This window comes from Hyperolius riggenbachi, chromosome 12 (genome assembly GCF_040937935.1).
Source record: "Hyperolius riggenbachi isolate aHypRig1 chromosome 12, aHypRig1.pri, whole genome shotgun sequence".
Classification (NCBI taxonomy): Eukaryota; Metazoa; Chordata; class Amphibia; order Anura; family Hyperoliidae; genus Hyperolius; species Hyperolius riggenbachi.
This window is the reverse complement of record NC_090657.1, coordinates 170,066,375-170,091,243: the sequence shown is the minus strand read 5'-3', so window position 1 is coordinate 170,091,243 and position 24,869 is coordinate 170,066,375. Positions and strand designations below refer to the sequence as shown.

Here is a 24,869-nt window from a genome sequence, read left to right as displayed (position 1 = left end):
GGGCAAGTTAGATCACTGCTATATATCTCCCAACATTTTGAGATAAGACAGGAGGTACACTTTAAGACATGCCCCTGCCACACCTCTAGCCACGCCCCCCACCATGCATATGACAAAGAATTCAGAATCAAAAGATGTAGTTTCATCATTCAAAAACCACACTGGTCCTTTCTATCATTAGTTTTTCTTAAATTTAACATTTGAAAATAAGAATTAGATCAATTTAATTGATGGGAATAAAGTTTAGCGTCAACTAAACATTTTTTAAGTAGAAAAATACATATATTTACATAGATCTGGGCATCAGGCCTGAAAAAGGGACAAAAGGGAGAAAGAGGTATTTGGTTACCAAACAGGGACTGTCCCTCCAAAGAGGGGTAGTTGGGAGCTATGCTGCTACCTGACCACTATCCTCATTCTATTGGATTCCTTGTGGTAAGGCACTTCCTGCTCATCCCCCTCCTCACCACCACAGGCCAAGCTGCGTGTCTGTGCAGTAAGAACACACCCACACCGTTCTCTGAAACTATCACCAATTTCCAGCAATCGCTGTTTGAAGTGTGTAGAAGGTTGCAGTCTAATGGCAAACAAAAGACAGAGTCGGAAGGATTTTCAAAACTTTTGTGGCCGATCACATTCATAGGCCAAAAGAGTGTTTAATGGGTATAAATTAAACATGATTCCTATTAACCGTAATGCCCAATCCAACCTGTGGCATCCTCCCTGAACACAGGCAGCTTCCGTATTTGTCTGCAAACCACTTCATCGATGGCAATTCCTGGCGGGTGGAACGTCCTCACAGATTACCCCTCGTATACATGGCAAATCACCACAAACCGGACAAATGTAAGACAATATACAGAAGGGAATGCAAAATTAAGAACATGGCAATCATCCATACGCTACAAAGCACAATGATGTCACATAAAAGTCGCTATAAACAGTTCACGTCATAGAAAATGGTGTGTGAGCCTCACAGTCCTGTGGAGCTCGTCACCTGGGCATTACCCAGAATCCTCCTGGCTCAGAAGGCTGCACAGTTCAGTAGACAGTGGCTCACGCCAACCGGTACATTCTTATAAATTAGAGTCCCTGCATGTAAACGAGAGGAAGTATCCGTCACTTTATAAATGTCACGTGGCACGAAGTGATGGGAGGGGACGCTTCGACCACAATCCTAAACTTGTTTGAGCAGCTCCGGAGCCGGCGAATGTTCAGCCGCTGAGGAGAATGGAGACATCCTGTGAGGCGACAGCTGCCCTTCCTCACCAGGGATATGTCCTGTAAACACCCACCTTAAGTGCAGAATGTAGCGATCACATTAGTAGTCATTGCCTCAGCCCCTTTTGGTGGGAAAGCTTATTTCAAATCATTCTTCCATTTAAAAAAAAAAAATTAAAATTAAAAAAAGAAAAAAAGGCAGCCCTGAATCGAGAGCGTTGGCGTTAGTTATTCTTCTTTTTCCTTCTCTTTTTAGATGGGCGTCTGGATCCTGTATAACAAGCAACAAAAAGGGTTTATAGCAATTGGTTAAGAGGGACGCAGTCACTGCAGTCTGATAAAATGGAATTCCAAAAGAAACCAAACACTGAACAAGGCAAAATCTAACAAGCAAGCTGGATGATAAGTTAATATTAAAGGGGCACTATAGGGAAAATTAGGCTAGTAGGATGACCCTGGTAGCAAGTACTGTATTTTTTGGACTATCAGGCCTCCTGCACACTACATGTGAGTCAGATTTTTTTTTATACGATCCAATTTCAGATTCTGATTTAAAAAAAAAAAAAGGAGGAGGAGGGGAGGGGTGCAATCACACTTCTTTGATGGTGGTTTGGGTAGATATCCTTACTTTACCTTCTCACTATGACTATGTAACACACAAATTAGGAAGAATAGATAAGACTACATTTCCCAGAATCCCTTCATCACAGTAGAAACCATATGCCTACAAGAGCTGCAAGAACTCACTCACTCCCGAGTCATTTTTATTTTCAGGTTTTTTTTTGTTTATATACCATTGCATCATTCTGTCATGTTTGCAATTACAAACCAGAAACTGTATTTTAAACTATGAAACAGAGCAGAGCTAATGATCTTTTGAACTCCCCTGCAGTAAAACCTCCTTTAAAGCTGGGGACGTCATTGGGAGTCCCGAACCACCCCTCAGTGCTGCCTGGCACTGATTGGCCAGGCAGCGCACGGGGTCTGGGGGGGGCGCACGGCGCGACGGATATCGGCGATCGAGCGCAGGGCGGCGGCGATCAGTGTGCTGACACAGCTAGCAAAGTGCTAGCTGCATTCAGCAAAAAAAGAAAATTAAACAAATCGGCCCAGCAGGGCCGGAGAAAACCTCCTGCGCGGCTTTACCGCCAAGGAGGTTAAAGAGAACCAGAGACGAAGCACCCTCATGTATTTTACCACATATCAATGAGAACATGACAGTAAAAACATACTCTGCTCTGTTTCATTTTTCACTGCTCAGTCTTCTTGTTATCAGCCCTGATAAAATCTCCAACTGAGCATTCAGTCCAGCTTTGCACCTTAAAGTGTACCAGAGACGAGAAGCGTCTCAGGTTCCATACTTACCTGGGCCTTCCTTATGCTGCATACACACTTGAGATAAAAGTCTCTGGAAAAGGCAAGATCACAGACCAATTTTACCCCCTTCCATGTAGTATGAGAGCCATACTCTACACAGTCTATTCTATGGAGCTGCACTCCCCATCAGATAAAATCTTTGCAAGATGCTGCACACAAAGTTGCAATAGATCCATTCCTTCAAAATGCATTCATAGTCTATGAGATCTGCAGATCATCATACACACCTTGTTTAGCAGGCAATCATCTGCAGATCAGATCCACCAGGATGGATTTTCAGATCTGCAGATGATTGCCAGATATGCAGATGAAGTCTGTTAAACAAGGTGTGTATGAGGATCTGCAGATCTCATAGACTATGAATGCATTTTGCAGAAATGGATCTATTGCAGGAAGAGATCTTTTGCAGATAATGATCTTTTGAATGTGTACAGGCATCTTTGTGTGCAGCATCTTGCAAAGATTTTATCTGATGGGGAGTGCAGCTCCATAGAATAGACTGTGTAGGTATGGCTCTCATACTACATGGAATGGGGTAAAATTGGTCTGTGATCTTGCCTTTTCCAGAGACTTTTATCTCAAGTGTGTATGCAGCATTAAAGAGACACTGAAGCGAGAATAAATCTCGCTTCAGTGCTTATATTCAGCAGGGGCATGTGCTAAACGGGAGTCCCTTACCTCCCAAATCACCCCCTGCAAAATCTACGACCAACTTGGTCATAGATTTTGCTGCTGTTGAGGCAGGGCTAACGGCTGCAGCCCTGCCCCTCAGCACCGTCTATCAGTGGCGCATCGCCGCCTCTCCCCCGCCCCTCTCAGCGAAGGAAGACTGAGAGGGGTGGGGGAGAGGCGGAGATACGCGCTGACAGACGCGCGTGAGGCAGGGCTGCAGCGGTTAGCCCTGCCTCAATGCGGAAGCGCTGCCCGGGACTCCACGAGGGGATTGGGGAGGTAAGGGAACCCCGTTTAGCCGCGGGATAGCGGTGTTTTAGCAGGGGCACACATGCCCCTGCTGAATATAAGCACTGAAGCGAGATTTATTTTCGCTTCAGTGTCTCTTTAAGGCCGCTCGTCCCTCTGTCTCCCCAGGTGGCTCCGGTGCCTCGCAATTCAGCCCGAAAGCCTGGCCGAGTCTAGCTTCATCGCACATGCGCGGCCTAGCCAGGCGCGCACCTCCATCACACGGCCGCGGCTGGGAGAGTTCTGTGCTTGCTCAGTACTACTGCATAGGCGCCGACCGCTCCCAGGGACGGGAGTGAGACTGGTAGTGCGCCTGGCCAGGCCGCGCATGCGTGATGAAGTGCGACTTGGCCAGGCTTTTGGTCTGGATTACGGGGGACCGGAGCCACCTGGGGAGACTGCGAGGAATGAACGGCCTTAACGCTTCCTGCACTGGAAATATGAAACTCTTCTTTGCTACTCATTTTCTATTTCTTAGCTGTACTACACAAACAAATCATTATATCCCCCAGTTTATTTTCCTTTCAGATTCCCTTTAAGCCTGAAATGGTAGGTGCAAAGGTGCAGGAATTGATTTTTCAATCTTATTTTCCATTTCCAAAACTTAAGAGAAACTGTAAATTATTTTTTATCAATATATAATGTTTATAAATGAGTGTTTGCAAATTATAAAATCTTTCCTCACCCTGATTTACTTTCTGTAATGTATCACAGTGGGTTAGTGATGTCAGGTGATCTCTGCGGATTGTTACATCATTGTGAGGGCGGGGCTATATACCAATACACTGCAATATATGGCAGGGAACACACTAGGCAGAAACGCTAGCTTTGCAGAAAACACACATATACTTGCGTTCTGCAATGTATGTGTTTTTATAAAAAAAAAAAAAAAAAGTTTGATGATGTATTTCCGTTTCCTGTTGACTTTCTAGTGATTTGCAGAAAAAACGTACGCGTTTTGTAAATGTGAACCGCAAACGCATTAAAACCTGCACGCAAAACGCAAGTACAGAGAAAAAAAAACGGAAAAGCACAGAAAATGCACAAATGCATATGCATCAAAATGCTACGTTTCTCGCACTACCAATTGTGCACCCAGCCTATATCTCTTGCAGCGTTTGTCAAACCTGTCCTCGTGACTCCCCAGCGGTGCATGTTCTGCAGGCAGCCTCCCCTATGCACAGCCCTGGTAATTAGTGTCTCAGCTGGGTGGATTCCATGTAGCTGAGACACTAATTACCCCACCTGTGCATAGGGGAGGCTGCCTGCAGAACATGCACTGCTGGGGGGTCATGAGGACAGGTTTGAGAAACACTAATCTATTGGAAGTTTTTCTGATGCTGAAACCAGGATAATTACAGTAGAAGTGGGTATCCTGAATAATTTACTACAGGGCCGCTTTACTGCATTCTACTATATGTCACTACAGGGCCTCTTTACTGCATTCTGTACTTTTCCGTTAACCGCCTAGTGGATGCGCCCGGCTAACGGAAAAGTACCTTGCATTCTGTTATACATGTCACTACAGGGCCTCTTTACTGCATTCTGCTATATATACCAAAGAGAAACTATGACCATAAAATAGAACCACATGCAATGGTATGAAGAAGAATATACACAATTTACTATGCAGCAATGAACACTTTATCATGGATAAAAACCATTTAAAAGCACAAGTCAAATACACCTCATATCCATAAAGGTAATCATATAATGTTATATGCCACCTCGAATAGGTGATGCATAAGTAATAATGCTCATCATCATCTGGGGTGCTCAAGATAAGAGCTACCACAGTGATAGAACCCGGGTTCTGTGGATCTCATAGCATTTAAAGTGCCAGCAGCCAGTATCGTCAGTGATCAAAAAAAAAAAAATTACATACAATAAATCGCATAGAATCAAGAAAAAATTGTGCCATTAAACAAAAACAAAAAAAAAAAAACCCACAAGAAAACCTGCAACCTGTGAGCTAATGGATGCTATGTAGCGTGGTATGATGCTGGGACCGCAGTGCAAGGCAAGGTGATGGAGGAGGGAGCTTACGTAACCCAGGAAGGTGGAGTACCACGATGTGTCCGACAAGGAAGGAAGACATCTACAGGTGTCGCGACAGTCACGCCGCTTTATCAAGAGAGGGGGATCCTGGGGGTTTCCTTCCTTGTCGGACACCTCGTGGTACTCCTTCCTGAGTCACGTAAGCTCCCTCCTCCACCACCTTGCCTTGCAGTCCCAGCATCATACCATGCTATATAGCATCCATTAGCTCACAGGTTGCAGGTTTACTGTAGTGAAAATAATGTAATGAATAAAACTGCTTAAATAGAGACTGAAGTCTCAAAAATAATTTTTTTAGATTAAAAATCTCTAACACGATAGCCCTAAAACGCCACATCACCGCGGCTGAGCGCTAACTAAATCCCCCCAAACTCCCCAGGACACATTGCAGGAAGCGCTTCCGAGAGAGGCAGAGCTTTCAGCTGCAGCTCTGCCTCTACACGCGTCTATCAGCCCGGATCGCCACCTCCGTCCGCCCCTCTCAGTCTTCCTTCACTGAGAAGGGCAGGGGAGAAGCGGAGATGCACGCTGATTGATGCACATGGAGGCAGAGCTGCAGCTGAAAGCTGGGGGCGTGGAGTTTAGGTGGATTTAGTTAAGAGTTCAGCCGCAGGGATGCAGCGTTTTAGGGTTCTATTCTGTTAGCCGGGCGCAACCGCCAGCGAGTTACATCTTTCCCTATTATCCACGGCGGCCTGGAGGGGGAATAGTAATTAACGCCACCTAGTGGTTGCGCCCAGCTAATGGAATAGTACCAGTTTTTGTTAGGGCATTCATGTTAAAGATATTTTTAATCTACAAACATGATTTTTATGAGACTTCTGAGTCTAATTTATTTTACAATATTTATTTATAATTTAGCCAGCGTTTGCCCATTTCAAAACCTTTCCTCACCTTGATCTACAAGGAGGTACTGCTTGCTTGGCAGTTGGAAACCGCTATTTCCCACAATACAGCAAGGTTTACAGACAAGAAACCGTCACGGCCATGGCCCTGACATCACACTGTGGGAGGGGTTCCACCACAATATCAGCCATACAGATGTTCATGATGATCTATTCCAGAATAGGTAAATATTTCTCATTGGAAAGGGGGTATCAGCTACTGATTGGGATGAAGTTAGTACTGCTATATTTGCATTTTCTCACCCCTTATAGCTCCTCCCGGCTCATTACAGCTCTTCGCTGATCAGTAATGCGAGTTGACAGTACAATACACTTGTTTCATGTAAGATAATCAAGAAACACAAGAAAATAACCCTTTTTGCTGCTGGATTACAAATTAACACATATATACTTTACGTTCTATACACACAAGTATCGTGCGCTAAAGGATTTGAAGTTTTGCCTGGACATTAACTTACCCCAACGCAGCTGAGTCAAAACCTCTCCCAAACAGTAGAAAGGGACCATGATGAGGAGAGACGCCCCAAAAAAGACAGTCATTCCCACTGGGTCCAGCTTGGCAAGGATGGGATACACCCAGATATCTGCAGCATAGTGCACCCAGAGGATCCTGCCCAGAGGAGAGAATGGGCTATTAGTGCACCATCACCAGATCATAGATGGTAACGACACTCACAAATACAGACTTCTCAAGAGATGCACAAACTGTCAGAGCACAAATGGGGCAACTGCACACAGAAACCAATGAAGTTTCAGTTAAATGAATCGAGGATTGTGATTGGCTGCAATGGAATGGGCAACTGCCTCGTTCTCGTACCAGTCTTGATGAAACCCAACTCATGAGTGAGTAGTGTGTGTGCGCGCATTTCCACCTTAGACAGCAAAGGTACGAGGCCTCATGTCCAATAATAGTACCAAAAAAATGAGGGGGGGGGGGGGAAGTTCTTCATCTGTTATTTAATAAAATGCACTTTATTTAAAAGCATACCTGTAAATGTAAAGAGGAACTGTCGCAAAAATCTTCAAATTTAAGACACATACAAATAAGTACATTTCTTCTAGAGTAAAATGAGCCATAAATTACTTCTCTCCTATGTTGCTGGAATTGACAGTAAGTAGTAGTAAAAAGGTTTCTGTACCGTGCTAGACAAACAAAAAACTACTGGTAAGTCTTGTAAAAGTAATATCTTTTAACGGCTAACTGATAAAGTTATATAATGCAAGCTTTCTGGGATCTAGTCCCCTTCTTCAGGCATATTTCCAGAGGTTCGCTGATGTAAAACACTGATGCAGGTAAAATTCGAAGATGGCAGTTGTGCTGATTACTTTCTTACTACAGTAAGTTGTAGAAATCTGACAGGTTTTGGGTTAGCCCATCTCTTCATGGGTCATTCTTAGCATGGCATTTATAAAGACATTCCCTGAAAAAGATGTAAAGGTGCTGGCCCGCCTACCTGCTCCCTGTACACTTTTTTGGTAGTTGGACAGAGCAACTGCCATTCACTAAGTGTTTTTAAAAAATAAAGAAAACCCTGAGAACAGCCATGAGAAGATGGGCTAGTCCAAAATCTGTCGGTAATGTCAGATTTCTACCACTTGCTTTAAATGACAGCAACATAGGAGAAAAGTCATTTATCGCTCATTTTACTCTGGAAGAAACATACTTATTTGTGTGTGTTTACATGTATTTTACATTTTAAGATTTTCGTGACAGAGGTCCTTTAACAACTTAAAGAGGCACTTAAAGAGACTCTGAAGCGAGAATAAATCTCGCTTCAGAGCTCATAAATAGCAGGGGCACGTGTGCCCCTGCTAAAACGCCGCTATCCCGCGGCTAAACAGGGGTCCCTTCACCCCCAACCCACCCCCCGCAAAAGTGTGTCGTAGAAAGGTCGCAGAATTTCCCTTCCTGGAGGCAGGGCTAACGGCTGCAGCCCTGCCTCCAGTCGCGTCTGTCAGCGGCGCATCGCCGCCTCTCCCCGCCCCTCTCAGTGAAGGAAGACTGAGAGGGGCGGGGGAGAGGCGGAGATACGCGCTGACAGACGCGCGTGGGGCAGGGCTGCGGCGGTTAGCCCTGCCCCAACCAGGAAGCGCTCCCCGGGTGTATCGAGGGGGATTTGGGGGTGAAGGGACCCCCGTTAAGCCGCGCTATAGCAGCGTTTTAGCAGGGGCACACGTGCCCCTGCTATTTATGAGGTCTGAAGCGAGATTTATTCTCGCTTCAGACTCTCTTTAAGTGGCGTTCCCAGCCACAATATCGCCCTCTATGCTGCTATTGCGGCAAGGAGGCAACAATAGCATCATAGGCGGCGATATTGTGGCTGGGAACGCGAATAATCACTCGCGTTCCCATGCCTGTCAGGTCCTGACGGCAAAACCGGAAGTGGTCACCGGCGGGGACGGGAGCATCGCAGAGACACGGTGAGGGCACCGATCGGCTGCAGGGGGCTGAGGCAAGCCCCAGGTGAGTAAGACTCTTTTTTTACGAGACTTAAGGTTCACTTTAAGGACTGCAGTCTTAAAACCCCTTAAAGGGGAACTGAGGTAAGAGGTATACGGAGGCTGCCATATATATTTCCTTTTAATCAATACCAGTTGCCTGGCAGCCCTGCTGGTCTATTTCTCTGCAGTAGTATCTGAATAACAGCAGAAACTAGCATGCAGCTAGTCTTGTCAGATCTGACTTTAAAGTCTGAAACACCTGATCTGCTGCATGCTTGTTCAGGGGCTATGGCTAATAGTATTAGAGGCAGAGTAGCAGCAGGGCTGCCAGGAAACTGGCATTGCTTAAAAGGAAATAAACATGGCAGCCTCCATATACCTCTCTCTTCAGTTCCCCTTTAAGGACCAGACACTTTTTTTCCATTCAGACCACTGCAGCTTTAACGGTTTATTGCTCGGTCATACAACCTACCACCTAAATTAATTTTACCTCCTTTTCTTATCACTAATCCAGCTTTCTTTTGGTGCTATTTGATTGCTGCTGTGATTTTTAATTTTTATTATATTCATCAAAAAAAGACATGAATTTTGTCAAAAATGTTTTTTTTTAACTTTGTGTGCTGACCTTTTTCAAATAAAGTAAAATTTCTATATACATTTGTGTCCAAATTTATTGTGCTACATGTCTGATTAAAAAAAATTAAAAAAATCCAATAAGTGTATATTTATTGATTTGGGTAAAAATTATAGCGTTTACAAACTATGGTGCAAAAAGTGAATTTTCCCATTTTTAAGCATCTCTGACTTTTCTGAGCACCTGTCAGGTTTCATGAGGTGCAAGAATTCCAGAATAGTATACCGTAAATACCCCCCAAATGACCCCATTTTGGAAAGAAGGCATCCCAAAGTATTCACTAAGAGGTATGGTGAGTTCATAGAAGATTTTATTTTTGTCACAAGTTAACGGAAAATGACCCTTTGACGAAAAAAAAAAAAATTTCCATTTCTGCTAACTTGTGACAAAAAAAAAATGAAATCTTCCACGGACTCACCATGCCCCTCTCTGAATACTTTGGGATGTCTACTTTCCAAAATGGGGTCATTTGTGGGGTGTGTTTACTGTCCTGGCATTTTGGGGGGTGCTAAATTGTAAGCACCCCTGTAAAGCCTAAAGGTGCTCATAGGACTTTGGGCCCCTTAGCGCACCTAGGCTGCAAAAATGTGTCACACGTGGTATCGCCGTACTCAGGAAAAATAGTATAATGTGTTTTAGGGTGTATTTGTAAACATACCCATGCTCGGTGGGAGAAATATCTCTGTAAATGAATGTTTTTTTTAATTTTTTTTTTTACACACAATTTTCATTTACAGGGATATTTCTCCCACCCAGCATGGGTATGTGTAAAAATGCACCCCAAAACACATTATACTACTTCTGAGTACGGCGATACCACATGTGTAACACGTTTTTGCAGCCTAGGTGCGCTAAGGGGCCCAAAGTCATATGAGTACTTTTAGGATTTTACAGGTCATTTTGAGGCATTTGGTTTCCAGACTACTCCTCAAAATGACTGTTCAGGGCTATAAGCATCTGCAAATTTTGATGACAGGTGGTCTATGAGGGGGCGAATTTTGTGGAACCGGTCATAAGCAGGGTGGCCTCTTAGATGACAGGTTGTATTGGCACTGAAGCGCAGGATGTTCTCAAATCGTGACCTGGATATGGTAGCAGAGAACATGGGCATGTGATGTATTGGGTGCGTAGACCACTAAGAAGGCATTACAATCTTTTTGACTAGACCAGGCATGGGCAAACTTGGCCCTCCGGCTGTTAAGGAACTACAAATCCCACAATGCATTGTAGGAGTCTGACAGCCACAGATGACTTATAAAAGCAAATGCATTGTGGGATTTGTAGTTCCTTGAGTCATGACTGTGGCTGTCAAACTCCTACAATGCACAGCTGGAGGGCCAAGTTTGCCTATGCCTGGACTAGACCCATGTTGAGAAGGCCCCCAAAAAATGTTACGTTCGGAAACTTGGAGGGCGATCTGAGGGTGTGGGTGGGTGTTTGGGTGCCCGCAAGGGGCAAATTAGGGTCTGATCTGATGGGTAGCAGTGACAGGTGGTGACGGGCTGATTGATAGGTGATCAGGGTGTGATTAGAGGGGAGAATAGATGCAAGCAATGCACTGGCGAGGTGATCGGGGGCGTCTGAGGGTGTGGGTGAGTAATTGGGTGCTCCCAAGGGGCAGATGAGTGTCTGATCTGATGGGTAGTAGTGACAGGTGGTGACAGGGGGTGATTGATGGGTGATCAGAGGGGAAAACAGTTGTAAACAATGCACTTGGGAGGTGATCTGAGGGCGGGTCAGCGGGCGATCTGAGGGTGTGGGCGGGTGATCAGGTGCCCGCAAGGGGCAGGTTAGGGTCTGATCTGATGGGTGGCAGTGACAGGGGGTGATTGACAGGTGATCAGTGGGTGATTACAGGGGAGAATAGATGTATACAGTTCACAGGGGGGGGGGGGGTCTGGGGGTGATCTGAGGGTGTGGGGGGGGGATGATCAGGAGCCCCCAGGGGGCAATTTAGGACCTGATCTAAAACAGTGTTGACAGATAGTGACAGGGAGTGATTGATGGGTGATTAGGGGGGTGATTGGGTGTAAACAGTTTTCTGAGGGGGTGATCGGGGGGGTCTGAGGGGTGCTGTGAGCGATCAGGGAGCAGGAGGGGGGGGAGGGGGACAGAATCAGTGTTTGTTTACTAGCGGGCTGCCTCCTGCCCTGGTGGTCCCTCGATCACTGGGACCACCAGGGCAGGAGGCAGCCTGTATAATACACTTTGTATATATTACAAAGTGTATTATACACTTTGTATGCGGCAACGTGTATAATGCCGGCGGATGCACGTGCATCTATGCGCGCGATCCCCGGCTATTCAGTCCCCCAGGTACCGCCACCGATCAGCGTTACGCGGTCCTGGGGATGCCACTTCGCCGACGCCCATAGGTAGTGGGCGGTCGCCAAGTGGTTAAAGATATACTTAGCTATAGAGAGGGAAGCCTCAGGATTCTATTGAGGCTTCCCTGTGCGTTGTCTGCTCTCCCACCACCGAGCGCAGACCCCCTTCCTCTTCTGCGATGAGCTTCCCTCCATATACTGCACAGATGCCAGTGGGTTTACGCCTGCACAGCAGCACGAAGGGGGAGAAGAAAAACAAACAAACAAAGAGCCATGGACTAGCGGCTCTGTGCTAATGCGCAGGCTGTGCTTTGTGCCTTGGCAGTGCAGCCACAGTCAATCTTCAACTTAAATGTTGAAGACTATTTGGAAGGTCCCAGCACAGTGTAGGAAGGGTGTACTGAGGCAAGTATCTTTTTTAATCATCACTTCCACCCTTCAAGTGCCCAAGCAAGTGTAGAATTTTTTTTTATTTTTTTTTTTTCAGCTTGTCCAATTGATGGTTCAACTGATTTCAGTCTAAACTCAAATCAATTCATCGAACAGGCAGATACATTGCAGCATCGATTTTCACCCTGCTCGATAAATTAAACCAGATGGTCCATCGGCCCGCAAAATCAGTGGATGTATAGGCACCAAACTACTAACTCAAACTACTGGCAAAATTGGACAATCTCTGGCCAATCAAAATTGGATATGTGTACCAGGCTTTACTGTCCTTTCATCTGATCTGTCAGATTTGATCATACAAACGTATACACAGCTCCCTGCATTATCTCGTGTAAACTTGCATACACGTTAGAGCCTTACCATGATAAGTACACCAGGCAGAGGACACTCAGCAAGGTGATCCCCGCTTTCCTGCCAGGATACTGGTGAGAGCAAACCAACAACTCAATCAGGAGCGGAGGGAGGATGAAGGTATGCTGAGGAAACAACAGATCTTCTTACTACAACATTTCTGTCATGCAGAATAAAACACACAAGAGAAAGCAACTTCCTTCATGTGAAACTCTGTCCAGCTGATCATGAAGGGAGACTCGGGCTTCAGCTGTATACCGTGACCGCCTCTCCCTGGCCTCGCTACACTGCCCGCCTCTCCCTGGCCTCACTACACTGCCCGCCTCTTCCTGGCCTCACTACACTGCCCGCCTCTTCCTGGCCTCACTACACTGCTCGCCTCTTCCTGGCCTCACTACACTGCCTGCCTCTCCCTGGCCTCATTAAACTGCCTGCCCTTTCCTGGCCTCACTAAACTGCCGCCTCTGAAGTCTCCCTAAACTGCCACCTCTGAAGTCTCCCCATGTCAGTCACAGAAGTCTCCAGAGCAGGAAGTGAGGCGAAGTTTCCTGTGTTAGTCAGAGAGGTAGCCAAAGCAGGAAGTGAGGTAAAGTCTCCCTGTGTCAGTCACAGCGATCATCAGAGCAGGAAATGAGGTGAAGTCTTCCCGTGTCTGTCGCAGAACTCGTCAGAGCAGTAAGTGAGGTAAAGTGTTCCAGTGTCGTTCACGAGGGGGGGAGCAGTGGGCAGTGTGTGTGTGTGTGTGTGTGTGTGTGTGTGTGTGTGTATGGGGGGGGGGGGGGGGGGGGAGTGAGGCAAAGGAGAGGTGGATGGGGTGTTATCTTGCCTAGCATGTGCCGATTGCCCTCTATATGCAGACAGTGTTTGGCCAGCACTTGTTCAGCTGCAGTCTCTGCATTGAGTAATCCACCATCAGGTGAAGGCCGTCCAAATGCTGAGACACAATGCAAGCAATGAGTGAAGTACACTAATGGCTGAGCATTTATGTGAATGAATGCCTATGATTTCTGTGAATGAGGCTATGCTCCTAGTTTCTAGCTGGTGTGTGAAGGATACAGTAGTTTCCAGCTGTCTCAATCACTGCTGTAAGCTTCCCAAGTACAGACATTTTGAATGCTCATAGATAACACTTGTTGTATTTAGAATCAGGCAGACAACCAAATGATCCTTCACACTCTGAATGTACTGTCCTCACAGAGCTCATTTCCATATAGCACGCTTATGGAAACGCGATTGCAGGGACAGCAGACAGTGCATAGACTGTACGGTCCGCAGTTTCCATCCATGCGCGGCGATTCACTGCTGAATCGTTGTGCATGGTTTGCTGCATTTCCGGGCGCTTCAGCCCACGATCCCATTCAGCATAATGAATGGGATTGCAAGCCCCGCCACTTTGCCGGGACTGACGCTGCATGGAAACGGGCCCTGAGTGTGTTATCTTGTGCTGACTCCGCCCATCCAGTAGTCCCCATTATAACCCCCCTACCCAAGGCGTTCAGTGGGATCCTGCATCCAGTGTGACCTTCTCCACCTGGCTACATTTTCATGCCACCCGGCTGGGAAAAATTTTTTGGGAGAGCACTGTATGTCTGTCACATGGGTCGTCAGAGCAGGAAGTGAGGTGAAGTCTTCCTGTGTCGGTCGTCAAGAGCAGGATGTTAGGTGATGTCTGATATTTTGACTCTTTCATGTGCTACCCAAAGCTCAAGCAGAAGAAAATGGCTGACTCTTCAATTCACTGTGTAAATATTGAGAGGACTTACCATTGTGTGATTCAGCCACACTGGAATGATTTTATCCAATTCCTTTGGATAGACGAGCTCCCGGTCGTACGCATAGATACTCCAGAATGAAGTAACCACAAACTAGGAGAGAAACCTGTATTAATATACAGAAGGATGAAAAACGATGCTGCCGAAAAAAAAGGTGATTCACTGAGACAAATATATGGAAAATGGGAGGGGGGGGGGGGGGGTGTTTGGAGAGAAGGAATTCATGAAAAACTAGAGAAGATCTCATCTAAAAGCAAAGCCAGGCTGTGGAGAACAAATTTATGACAATAGTAAAAAAAGTAGTCTGGTTCCACCCCTACAGAAAATATTCACAATCCAAATTATACACGCAAACGGGGTTTTTATCATGAACCAAAGTTCTCTTTTATTCTTCAATTTTTTTCTTCAGATCGCAGGTGATAAATGTAGATACAACATCAGACCCTCACTTCACATAAAAATGCCTGACACGTGTTTCGCAGCCATAAGCCGCTTCCTCAGAGGCACATCACAAACAACACATCCCAAGTCAAGGACATACTTGACCCCAGCTCGATCCGAAGTTAGTGAAGAAAGACACCATCAATGCCTTCCCCGTGCAAATGGACTGCATGAGATGAGTGTATATTTTGGATTGTGGAGAACAAATGCCCACTTCTCTCTCCATGATAGCTAGTGAAGAGATGACACAGGGAAGCTATGGCAGTACTGACGAAGCCACCAACAGGCCTGATACAGTATTACACTGTTTCCTGACACACGTATCAGATATTTCCAATGTAAATGACTCCTGCTTTTCGCATGAACTGAACAGTGGAATAAAGAATGCTGAACAGCCTTCATACTACCATTGGAACATGGTGAGAATGAAAGTTCCTGCTGATGCTTTCCTTCTCCAACCACCTACTCATCCGGACATCTTCGTCCTCTGGATGCCAACAACTTCACAACAATGAATGGAAATTGGGGTGCCATATTTTTATTTTGGGAGGGGGATGTATGGAATATAGAAGAAAAATACAAACCACTCCGATGGGGAACACGGCCACAGCGAAGACATGGTCTTTTAACCGAGTCAGGAATGAGCAGAGGGGATTCTTGAGGGAGAGACACAGCTGAATCAGATCACATGCCAAGCACAGGCCAAAGAACACAGCCTGCAGGACCTGTAGGACAAGAGCACATGGTGATTACACACTGTATCCATAACATATCCAAGAGGCATTCTGCATAGGCCTAGCAACAAGTACAAACACCTATCTCTAGGGGACCAATCAAACCCCGCTGAGGAGGCATTCAATTGTAGGGACGGCCAATAAGATGCAAATCATTTCGAGTTAAAGCAGGATTATGCAAATTCTGTATGCAAATATATACAACTTAAAAATTAACTTCTAGACATCTGCCAAGTGCCAAAGTAAAAAAAACTTTATAGGTCCATTTTCAAGCTGCATGCAACTGATTTGCATCCCATTGACCATCCCATTTCGGTGGATCCATTTCTCAAGCTGCATAAATTTGCATACAAAATTGTGATGAAATTAAATCAACTCAAAAGGCCTTTTACTTTATTTCAGCAAAAACTTGGTATACAGAGGTGCCAGAGTAGAGTAAAAACGTTTTAAAAACCGCTTAAAAGCAGAGGGGGATGTTAAGGTGGACTTACCTCCCTCTTACAAAAAAAGAAAACTCACTTGAGTCTCGATAAAACAGAATTGACAATTTATTCAACTCCACAAACGCAACACATTTCGCGGGCGTGACCCCGCTTCCTCAGGCAAAAATGGGAGCACAACTCAGTGGGTCACGCAATAAGTTTAAGCGCCACAGAGGCGCTCAAACTTATTGCTTGATCAAACTTATTGCTTGACCCACTGAGTTGTGCTCCCATTTTTGCCTGAGGAAGCGGGGTCACGCCCGCGAAAAGCGTTGCATTTGTTGAGTTGAATACATTTTTTCAATTTTGTTTTATCGAGACTCAAGTGAGTTTTCTTTTTTGTAAGAGGGAGGAGGCAAGTCCACCTTAACATCCCCCTCTGCTTTTAAGTGGTTTTTAAAACGTTTTACTCTACTCTGGCGCCTCTGTATACTGAGTTTTTGCTGATCTTCTAGTCCACCCTGGGTGGAGGGGTGCATCCCCATCTACTATCTACAGAGAGCGACTTCTTAACCTGAGTGGGGTCAGGTTCTAATGCTCCCCACCTGCATTTAAAGTGGTTGCCTATGGGTAACCCGTGTTTGTGAGTATATATACATAAAATTGTATTGAACTCTTCATTTTACCTGACAATACTGGACCATATTGGGCTCTCGATTCTCTTCTTGTTTTTAAGCATTTTACTTTATTTGTCATTTCTACTGGTTAACATAATTTCCCGTCAGTGCTCCCACCACTCCAGACAGTGACAGCCCCAGGTGGCAGTACGTTCGTGTCCATTCTTCCAATTTGCTACATCATTTATTTTATTTAGTTGGTAGGCTGTAGACTCCCATGAGGTCTTGTTCACATTGCCCTTCCCTGCCGCTACCCACCATTCTGAACATGGTACCAGTCCCCACACACCAGTGGGACAGCATCAAATATGCATGCTTGTGCACTGCGATGTGCAGCCTCACTTGTACTGAACAGGGTTGTGCTGCCCCGCACTCTGGTCGTGAACAGCACGCTATATGGAGTCCAGCATCTCATCCGTCCAGAAGCCCATGCCTGCATCATACTGTTACGAAGAGCAGACTCCGCACATATGGCACAGATACCGGAGAGATTCAGAGAGATTCCTCACATCACTCCTTGCTGTGATTACTGACGCCAAGGATAGAGCCAGATACCCCAGACTAATGAATGAGTCAGAGCAGAGGACACCTCCTCAATCATCTCTCATGGTTATAAACTATCCCCATATGGAACAGTGTATCTAACGGACAGAGCAGAATATTTCTTGATGTAACTGTACCAGGAATCTAGAAACTGGATATCCCAGGAGCTGTACAGACACCCCAGCCATACATTAAATCAACATCTCCTCCTTGTGACATCACATTCCGTGAGAGGGTGTGAGTTCAGGGAGTCCAGGCTTCATGGGGGAGAACACAACTGAGGTATAAAAACAACACTGTCGTCAGGTGAAATATTCTGCTGGCCAAACGATCTGTGATACAGCCTAGAAGTGCCATGACTCCTCTAGGGCCAGATCGGTAGTTTGCAAGGAACAGAGTAACATTACAGCATTCACAGAGACTAGCAGCCCTTGCAGTCCCACTTCAAACCCTCTGGGGCCCTAGCTGCGACAATATGGAATGGCCCGATAACAGCACAACATGCTGACACTGATCGCTCTAGTCCCAAGCTGCATAAAATTCATTTAGTATTTATATAGTGCCGACATCTTCCGCAGCGCTGTACAGAGTATATTGTCTTGTCACTAACTGTCCCTCAAAGGGGCTCACAAACTAATCCCTGCCATAGTCATATGTCTATGTATGTATCAAGTACTGTGTATTGTAGTCTAGGGACAATTTAGGGGGAAAGAAATGAACTTATCTGTATGTTTTTGGGAATACAGAAAGAACATACAAACTCCGTGCAGATAGTGCCCTGGCTGGGATTTAAAATGAGGACCCAGCGCTGCAAGGCGAGAGAGCTGACCACTACGCTATCGTGCTGCCTGTACAATCTGCACACAAATGAGGATTATTAAAATCTCACCTCTGCTTGTGGACAGACACTTGCAGTCTATCTGCAGCTGCTAGCTGAGCTTTAATAACAGAGTGAGTTTCAAGCATTAAAGTCTCATTAATAATTCATAGTTTTTTCTTTTGGCAACATCTGCTATATCAAAGTCCTCTCAGTTCACCTTTAATCTTTAGTCTGAACATCACAAAGTCCCAGGCATGACCAGATTCCATAGAGCATGTACCAGTAACATCACACAGAGGACACTGTATACTATGCCATGCTATCTCACACACTCACATACCGGGCATCTAACCATACAGTGTGTACCCGGGGAGGCTGCAGGGATCTCACACAGAGGACACAGTATGAGTTTGTATGTTCTTCCTGTGTCTGTATGGGTTTCCTCTGAGCACCCTGGTTTCCTCCCATATCCCAAAAATATACAGATACGTTAATTGGCTTCCCCTACATTTTCCCTAGACTACAATACTGTATGTATTGTACAGTACACGATACATACATAGACTATGACTATGGTAGGGATTAGATTGTGCGCTCCTCTGAGGACAGTCAGTGACATGACTATGTACTCTGTAAAGTGCTGCAGAACATGTCAGTTCTGTATAAATATATAATTTTATGGCAGGACATTAGGACTATGGCAGGGATTACAGTGCGAGCCCCTCTGAGGACAGTCAGTGACATGACTATGTACTCTAATGCGCTGCAGAAGAGGTCAGTGCTATATAAATACATAATATGGTAGGACATTAGACTATGACTATGGTAGGATTAAATTGTGAGCTCCTCTGAGGACAGTCAGTGACATGACTATGCACTATGTAAAGTGCTGCAGAACAGGTCAGTGCTGTATAAATGCATAATATGGCAGGACATAAGACTATGACTATGGCAGGGATTAGAGTGCGAGCCCCTCTGAGGACAGTCAGTGACAAGACATCATACTCTGTATAGTGCTGTGGAAGATGTTGGTGCTATATAAATACTAAATAATTATACTGGGCATTTTCAAGATGTAAGAGTAACTTCCATAAACCCTTGTATACATGCTAGATAAGCCTCAGCTCAGATGATCCTTCTGCACCACCTCGGCTGAAATTCTAATATGAGTACACCCCTCCAAATGCTATGGCAGACTGCTAAACAATGAGAAAACAGTGTTTTTTGTGTCCCGAACTACAGAACTCCACAGGACTCCAAACACGCCACAGGACTCCAAACACGCCACAGGACTACGCACAAGCCACACCCACCGAAGGACCTGCAGACAGCACATGACACTATAAACGCTTGTGTGCTAGTCTCTCCTCCCCTGTCAGAGCAGCACAGTGTGTCTATAAAGTGCTCTTCCCTCAAAACGTTGCCCAAATTGATGATAAAGTAAGGTAAGGGTAAGTGTATGCACAAATGAATACAGAATTTAGGAACTGGCCTGTTTAAACACCTTCTGAGGGCTCGTTTCCACTATTGCGAATCCCCATGCGTCCAACGCATGCGGATTCGCACATGTAATGCAAGTGGATGGGCCTGTTTCCACTGTAGCGTTGTTGATGTGCGTTTTTTTCAGTGGTAAAAAAACGCACAAAAGTGCCAACGAATTCGCCTGCGAGTGGAATGCATGCGAATCGCCGCTAATGTATTTAATAGGAAATTCGCATGCGGCTATGGTATGCGAATTTTCATGCGAATTCGCAAGCGAATTTGCATAGGTACCAATGTAAATTCACACAGGCAGTGACAAGGTTAAAATCGCATATACCTTCACCTATGCGAATTCGCGGCAAAAAACGCATGGGAAATCGCATCCGCATGCAATTTCAGCAGCGGTGGAATCCAGGCGATTCCGCACCGCAATAGTGGAAACAAGCCCTTAGGAAGCTCGAGAAAACACAAGGGTTATGGGCCAACTATCATTAAGGAGCCCGAGCTACACAGCTGAGCCACGTACATACTAAATTGAACTCCGAACACCATGTTCCCTGGTTCAAGACAGCCAGCAGCATACACAAACAAAAGCTGGGAAAACCAGAAAGCCAGCTGGAAGGCAGGCTATCTTTTGACACTCCTCCGCACTCCAGGGTCCAGGTTCCTTGACACTGAAATTAGTTTCCTACACCCCTGACTCCACAAACTATTCTGGAGAGTTGCTACAAATGTGTAAATCCGAAACATACCTCAGTGTAGCCTTCAATCATGTGACTTGTGCTAGGGAGGACTGGCAAGCACCCTCCAGGAACCTGGCTGCCTGGACTCCTCCCCTACACTTACAGCTATGCTCCCGGAGCGCTGCAGTGTAACTGTCTGTGGAGAACCAACATCGTACATTAACAGGAAAGAGGTAAATGATCAGGGCTGTGGCGTTGGAGCCGAGGAGTCTGTGCAATTTTGGGTACCCGGAGTCGGAGATTTAATAAACTGAGGAGTTGGAGTCAGATGATTTTTGTACAAAATCCACAGCCCTGGTAAGTATTAGACTAAGGCAGTGATCCTCAAACTATGGCCCGTGAGCCGAATGCAGCCCCACGTGGCTTTTTCACTGCCCCCACCCCCAAACACAAAATGTATAACTTATAGATGTGGCCCACTGCACATTTAAACATTGGCGGCCCACATGTAGAATAGCAGTGCTGGCACCGCCCATCCATACTGTAGAAGCCAGTCATTTGCTGGCTTCCAATCCAATTCTGCATCAGGTGACACTGCTGTCCAACTGAATGGTAGGTTGTCACCTGGGTATGCTTCACTGCCTGGTGCACAAAGACATTCTTCGGGCGTCACATGACTGAATGCTGCTGGGAGTTCTCCTCTGGGCATGATTGGGGGAATACCTAGATTCAATGTAATGTTTTTCAACATTTTATGCATGCTCCGGCCCCCCAGCAGTCTGAAGTATGTTGACCCTGCCCTTGACTGAAAAAATTTGGGGAACCCTGGACTAAGGAGTCGGAGCCATTTTGGGTACCTTGAATCAGTGATTTCATAAACTGAGGTGTCAGAGTCGGAATATTTTTGTAACGACTCCACAGCCTTGGTAATTATGCAGGAGGATTGAGGGAGGGCAGATTTCATTTCACTCAATGAACAGGATGAATTATAAGACGTGGTCTGTGGGCACACAACTGTGAATTCATTTTATGGGCCTATTTTGTCCTATTAAAAAGTCCCACTTTTCCCTGGAGTCACTTCAAAAGGACAAAATATTCACGTTCGGATGAGGGCTACCATTAAATTGTAGTGCGGAAGAGACTACAACCCCCATTTTAAGGCACTAGAACTGCCACTATGAGACTGAAGACTTTTATCCATCGCGTATCTCCCATTCCTTACATTCCCGCCACAACGAATATTAAAATTACAAGTCCTTGACAGCTGACCCCAGCGAGCAGACGCACACGATTAGTTACAGGTGGCGGCATAGCTGTGCATTATAAGATCTCACAGATAACCGTACAGTGATGAATGGCGGAGATGACCTCAGATTAACGGAAATCTTAAAGGGAAGATCCACGCTGAAAAAAAAAAATACTTTGAGAACAAAATCAGGAGGACAGGTACAAAGGCAGTAAGGAATACTGCACTAGAGAATGAGTACCTTTCAGCAGCCTGAGAATCTCCCGCAGGGAGGAGTCAGACTGGGAGAAGAAAGGACCAGAGCGTGAGTGACACCAATGGAAGATGTCACTGACTGATCTGTGAACTCTCTCTTAACTCATATGTAAGGAGACAAAAATAGAGACGGGAGCCCCCAATAGTGTATTATTGGTGATGAGATGGGTATAGTAAGTTAATGAGAGATGTATACACACAAACACGGGTTGCCGAAGATCAGGCAACCACTATAAGCGCATATGGGGATGTTAGACCTGTCCCCACTCAGGTTAAGAAGTCGCTCTCTGTAGTAGAAAAAGAGTGGGTGTCCACACCCATCCACCAGGTGGATAACAATATGTAATAAACAACAGAGGCGCCAACAGGATAAAAGGAGAAACCGTATTAAAATCAATAAAACAGAGGGGGGCAAGGGTGGACTTACCTCCCCAATATTCAAAACACAACCACTGTGATCAAATGGCAAAAAACATTTAATCTGAACTCCAAGACAAAGAACAATTGCAACGCGTTTCGCGGGTCTCAAGCCCGCTTCCTCAGGCAAAAATACAAAAAACAAAAAACAAGGAGCAGCTGTAACAAACAGAGAAAATAAAATAAAAGAATAAAAATAAAAATATGAAATACGTACAGTAAAATGCGTCCAATAGACAACGTCCAATAAACGCATACAATGAAAATTACAGTAATGTCCAAGTAAATAATAAACAATTGATGAAATAAACATTACTGCAAGTATAGACGCGTCAATCATGTACATAAAACCAATTTAAATAATTTAAATGTGGCATGATCATCATATAATTATAAACATATAAATATAAATACATATATACATATATAAACCATACAAAGAGAAAATATGGTGGTGACACGTGTTTCTAAATATACTATTCCTACTTAATTGGAGAAGTAAGGGAGGGGGGGGGGTGGGTTCTACTTTTCCCTTAGGTGCCAAGTTGTAGTACTGTTGTATCCCTTATCGGGTTCACTATATACCTGTTTTACCCTTAATGCAAAACGGATCCCGGGGGTGTTGGTATCACCCATGTTATAAATTATCAACGATGTCCCATATAATGGAGGGTCTATTACCTTAAATACCTGTTATACCCCTAATGCAACCGGATCCCGGGGGTGTTGGTATCAGACCATGCTATAAATAATCATAGATGTCCCATATAATGGAGGGTCTCTTACCTTGATCAGTGTTCTCCCCAGAATTTTTTTCCAGCCGGGTGGCATAAAATAGTAGCCGGGTGGCATGAAAAAGTAGCCGGGTGGGGCGAGTTGAAAATGCAGGGCAACTGTGCTTACAGCATAGGAGGTGGTGAGGAGGTGAGCCGATGACAGCCGGGTGGTCACCAAATCTAGCCGGGTGGAGCACCCGGCTAAAAGAGCCTGGGGAGAACACTGTTGATGTTGTGTAGTAACAGCGCAGCGCCTCTGTAACGAGCAGGCGCCGCGTTGGCTTTTAATATACTTTCTGATCGTAATCCCAGTGTGAGGCCGGCGGGAAAATTTGTGCGGGGAGCGTGGTCGACTTGTGGCCGTGTCCATGCTGATTGGAGCATGGCGTATAGGTCCCGGCGGCAAAGCGGAAGTGCGTCACGTAAGGGCACACTCTCCGCCACCGCCATATGTGAGGAGGGCATGGTGCTGTGCGGATGTGCCGCTCTGGTTTCCGATTTGGTGGGGGATATAGTGTAATGGGCGGAAGTGTGTGGTACATGGTTAGGCGGAAGTGTGTCATCAAAGGGCACACTTCCCGCTGCTGCCATGTTACAAGAGGGCTATATATCGGTACGGGACATATATCCCATATATACTATATTTGGCAATATGTATGTAAATTTTGAACGACAAGAGTTGCTATCATAGTAGAAATGGAATGTAGTAGCAGAGATTAGATGAAAACCAGGATAGTTCCGTATACCCTACTTACTGTACATGGAGGATGGAGCTTTCCATGTCCCACCTACCAGATATATATTCTTATTGTGGGACAAAAAATTAATAATAAAATGAATGAGACTGTGTGAGGAAACGCGGAAAAGCCACCGCGTGTGCCAAGAGGCAGGCGGCTGACTCCGCGTCCTACGCGGCGGTTTGCTTGCGTCTGGTTGTGTGGTGGAACGCAGAAAAGCCGCCGCATGTCCTGACAGCAAAGCGGCTGTTTGCATGCAGTAGCATGTGCTTGGTGTGGCTGGGTCTGTTAGTGCATCTAGGCAGATGGAGAGCTATGCTCGCGCGGGCCTGAATTCAGGACCTTTATACCTGCAGAGGAAGTGTCAGCTGATCAGGAAGGTCAGCTGATTCCTGCAGGACTCATGATTGGCTGAATGGTTCGGGCGGGGCAGCAGAGTCCAGCAACTATATATACTGCTGCTTGGTCAGTTGCTGGTTGCCTGTCGTTGCAATCACTTTGTGGTAGCACGCAGACCCTTAGTCAGATCCGAAAGTGTGCCGGGACCAGCTAGAGCTGTAATCCTACACTTAGCTAGATTCTGTTGATAGTCTAAAGTACTAGTTTGATTGTGATTATCTGTTATGACTTTCTGCCTGTCTGACTACACTGCCTCTGTCTTCTGATCCTGTACTTTGTTTGTCTGTGAGTTGCCGACTTGGCCTTCCCGACCCTGAGAACTATCTCTATCGCTAGGAGATAGTTCATGCCTGTATGTGCTGGGCACCTGCTCCTCAGGGCCAGCACTGTATCTGCTGGGCACCTGCTCACAGGGCCAGCTCTGTATGTGCTGGGCACCTGCTCCTCAGGGCCAGCGCTGTATGTGCTGGGCACCTGCTCCTCAGGGCCAGCGCTGTATGTGCTGGGCACCTGCTCCTCAGGGCCAGCCCTGTATGTGCTGGGCACCTGCTCCTCAGGGCCAGCCCTGTATGTGCTGGGCACCTGCTCCTCAGGGCCAGCGCTGTATGTGCTGGGCACCTGCTCCTCAGGGCCAGCGCTGTATGTGCTGGGCACCTGCTCCTCAGGGCCAGCGCTGTATGTGCTGGGCACCTGCTCCTCAGGGCCAGCGCTGTATGTGCTGGGCACCTGCTCCTCAGGGC

At 45.9% G+C, this 24,869-nt stretch overlaps 1 protein-coding gene across 1 annotated transcript in view; it reads right to left on the bottom strand.

Moving 5' to 3' along the window:
* Nucleotides 1-607: 607 nt before the first annotated feature.
* LOC137542403 (androgen-induced gene 1 protein-like) overlaps nt 608-24,869 on the bottom strand; it is a 35,848-nt gene continuing 11,586 nt past the window's right edge. Inside the window, exons 2-6 of the mRNA XM_068264288.1 lie at nt 15,523-15,663; nt 14,489-14,590; nt 12,735-12,850; nt 6,980-7,131; nt 608-1,492 (exon numbers count right to left, since the gene is read on the bottom strand). Of these exons, the coding sequence (XP_068120389.1) occupies nt 1,446-1,492; nt 6,980-7,131; nt 12,735-12,850; nt 14,489-14,590; nt 15,523-15,663 (558 nt within the window). The 3' untranslated portion in view covers nt 608-1,445. The remainder of the gene's footprint in view (nt 1,493-6,979; nt 7,132-12,734; nt 12,851-14,488; nt 14,591-15,522; nt 15,664-24,869) is intronic.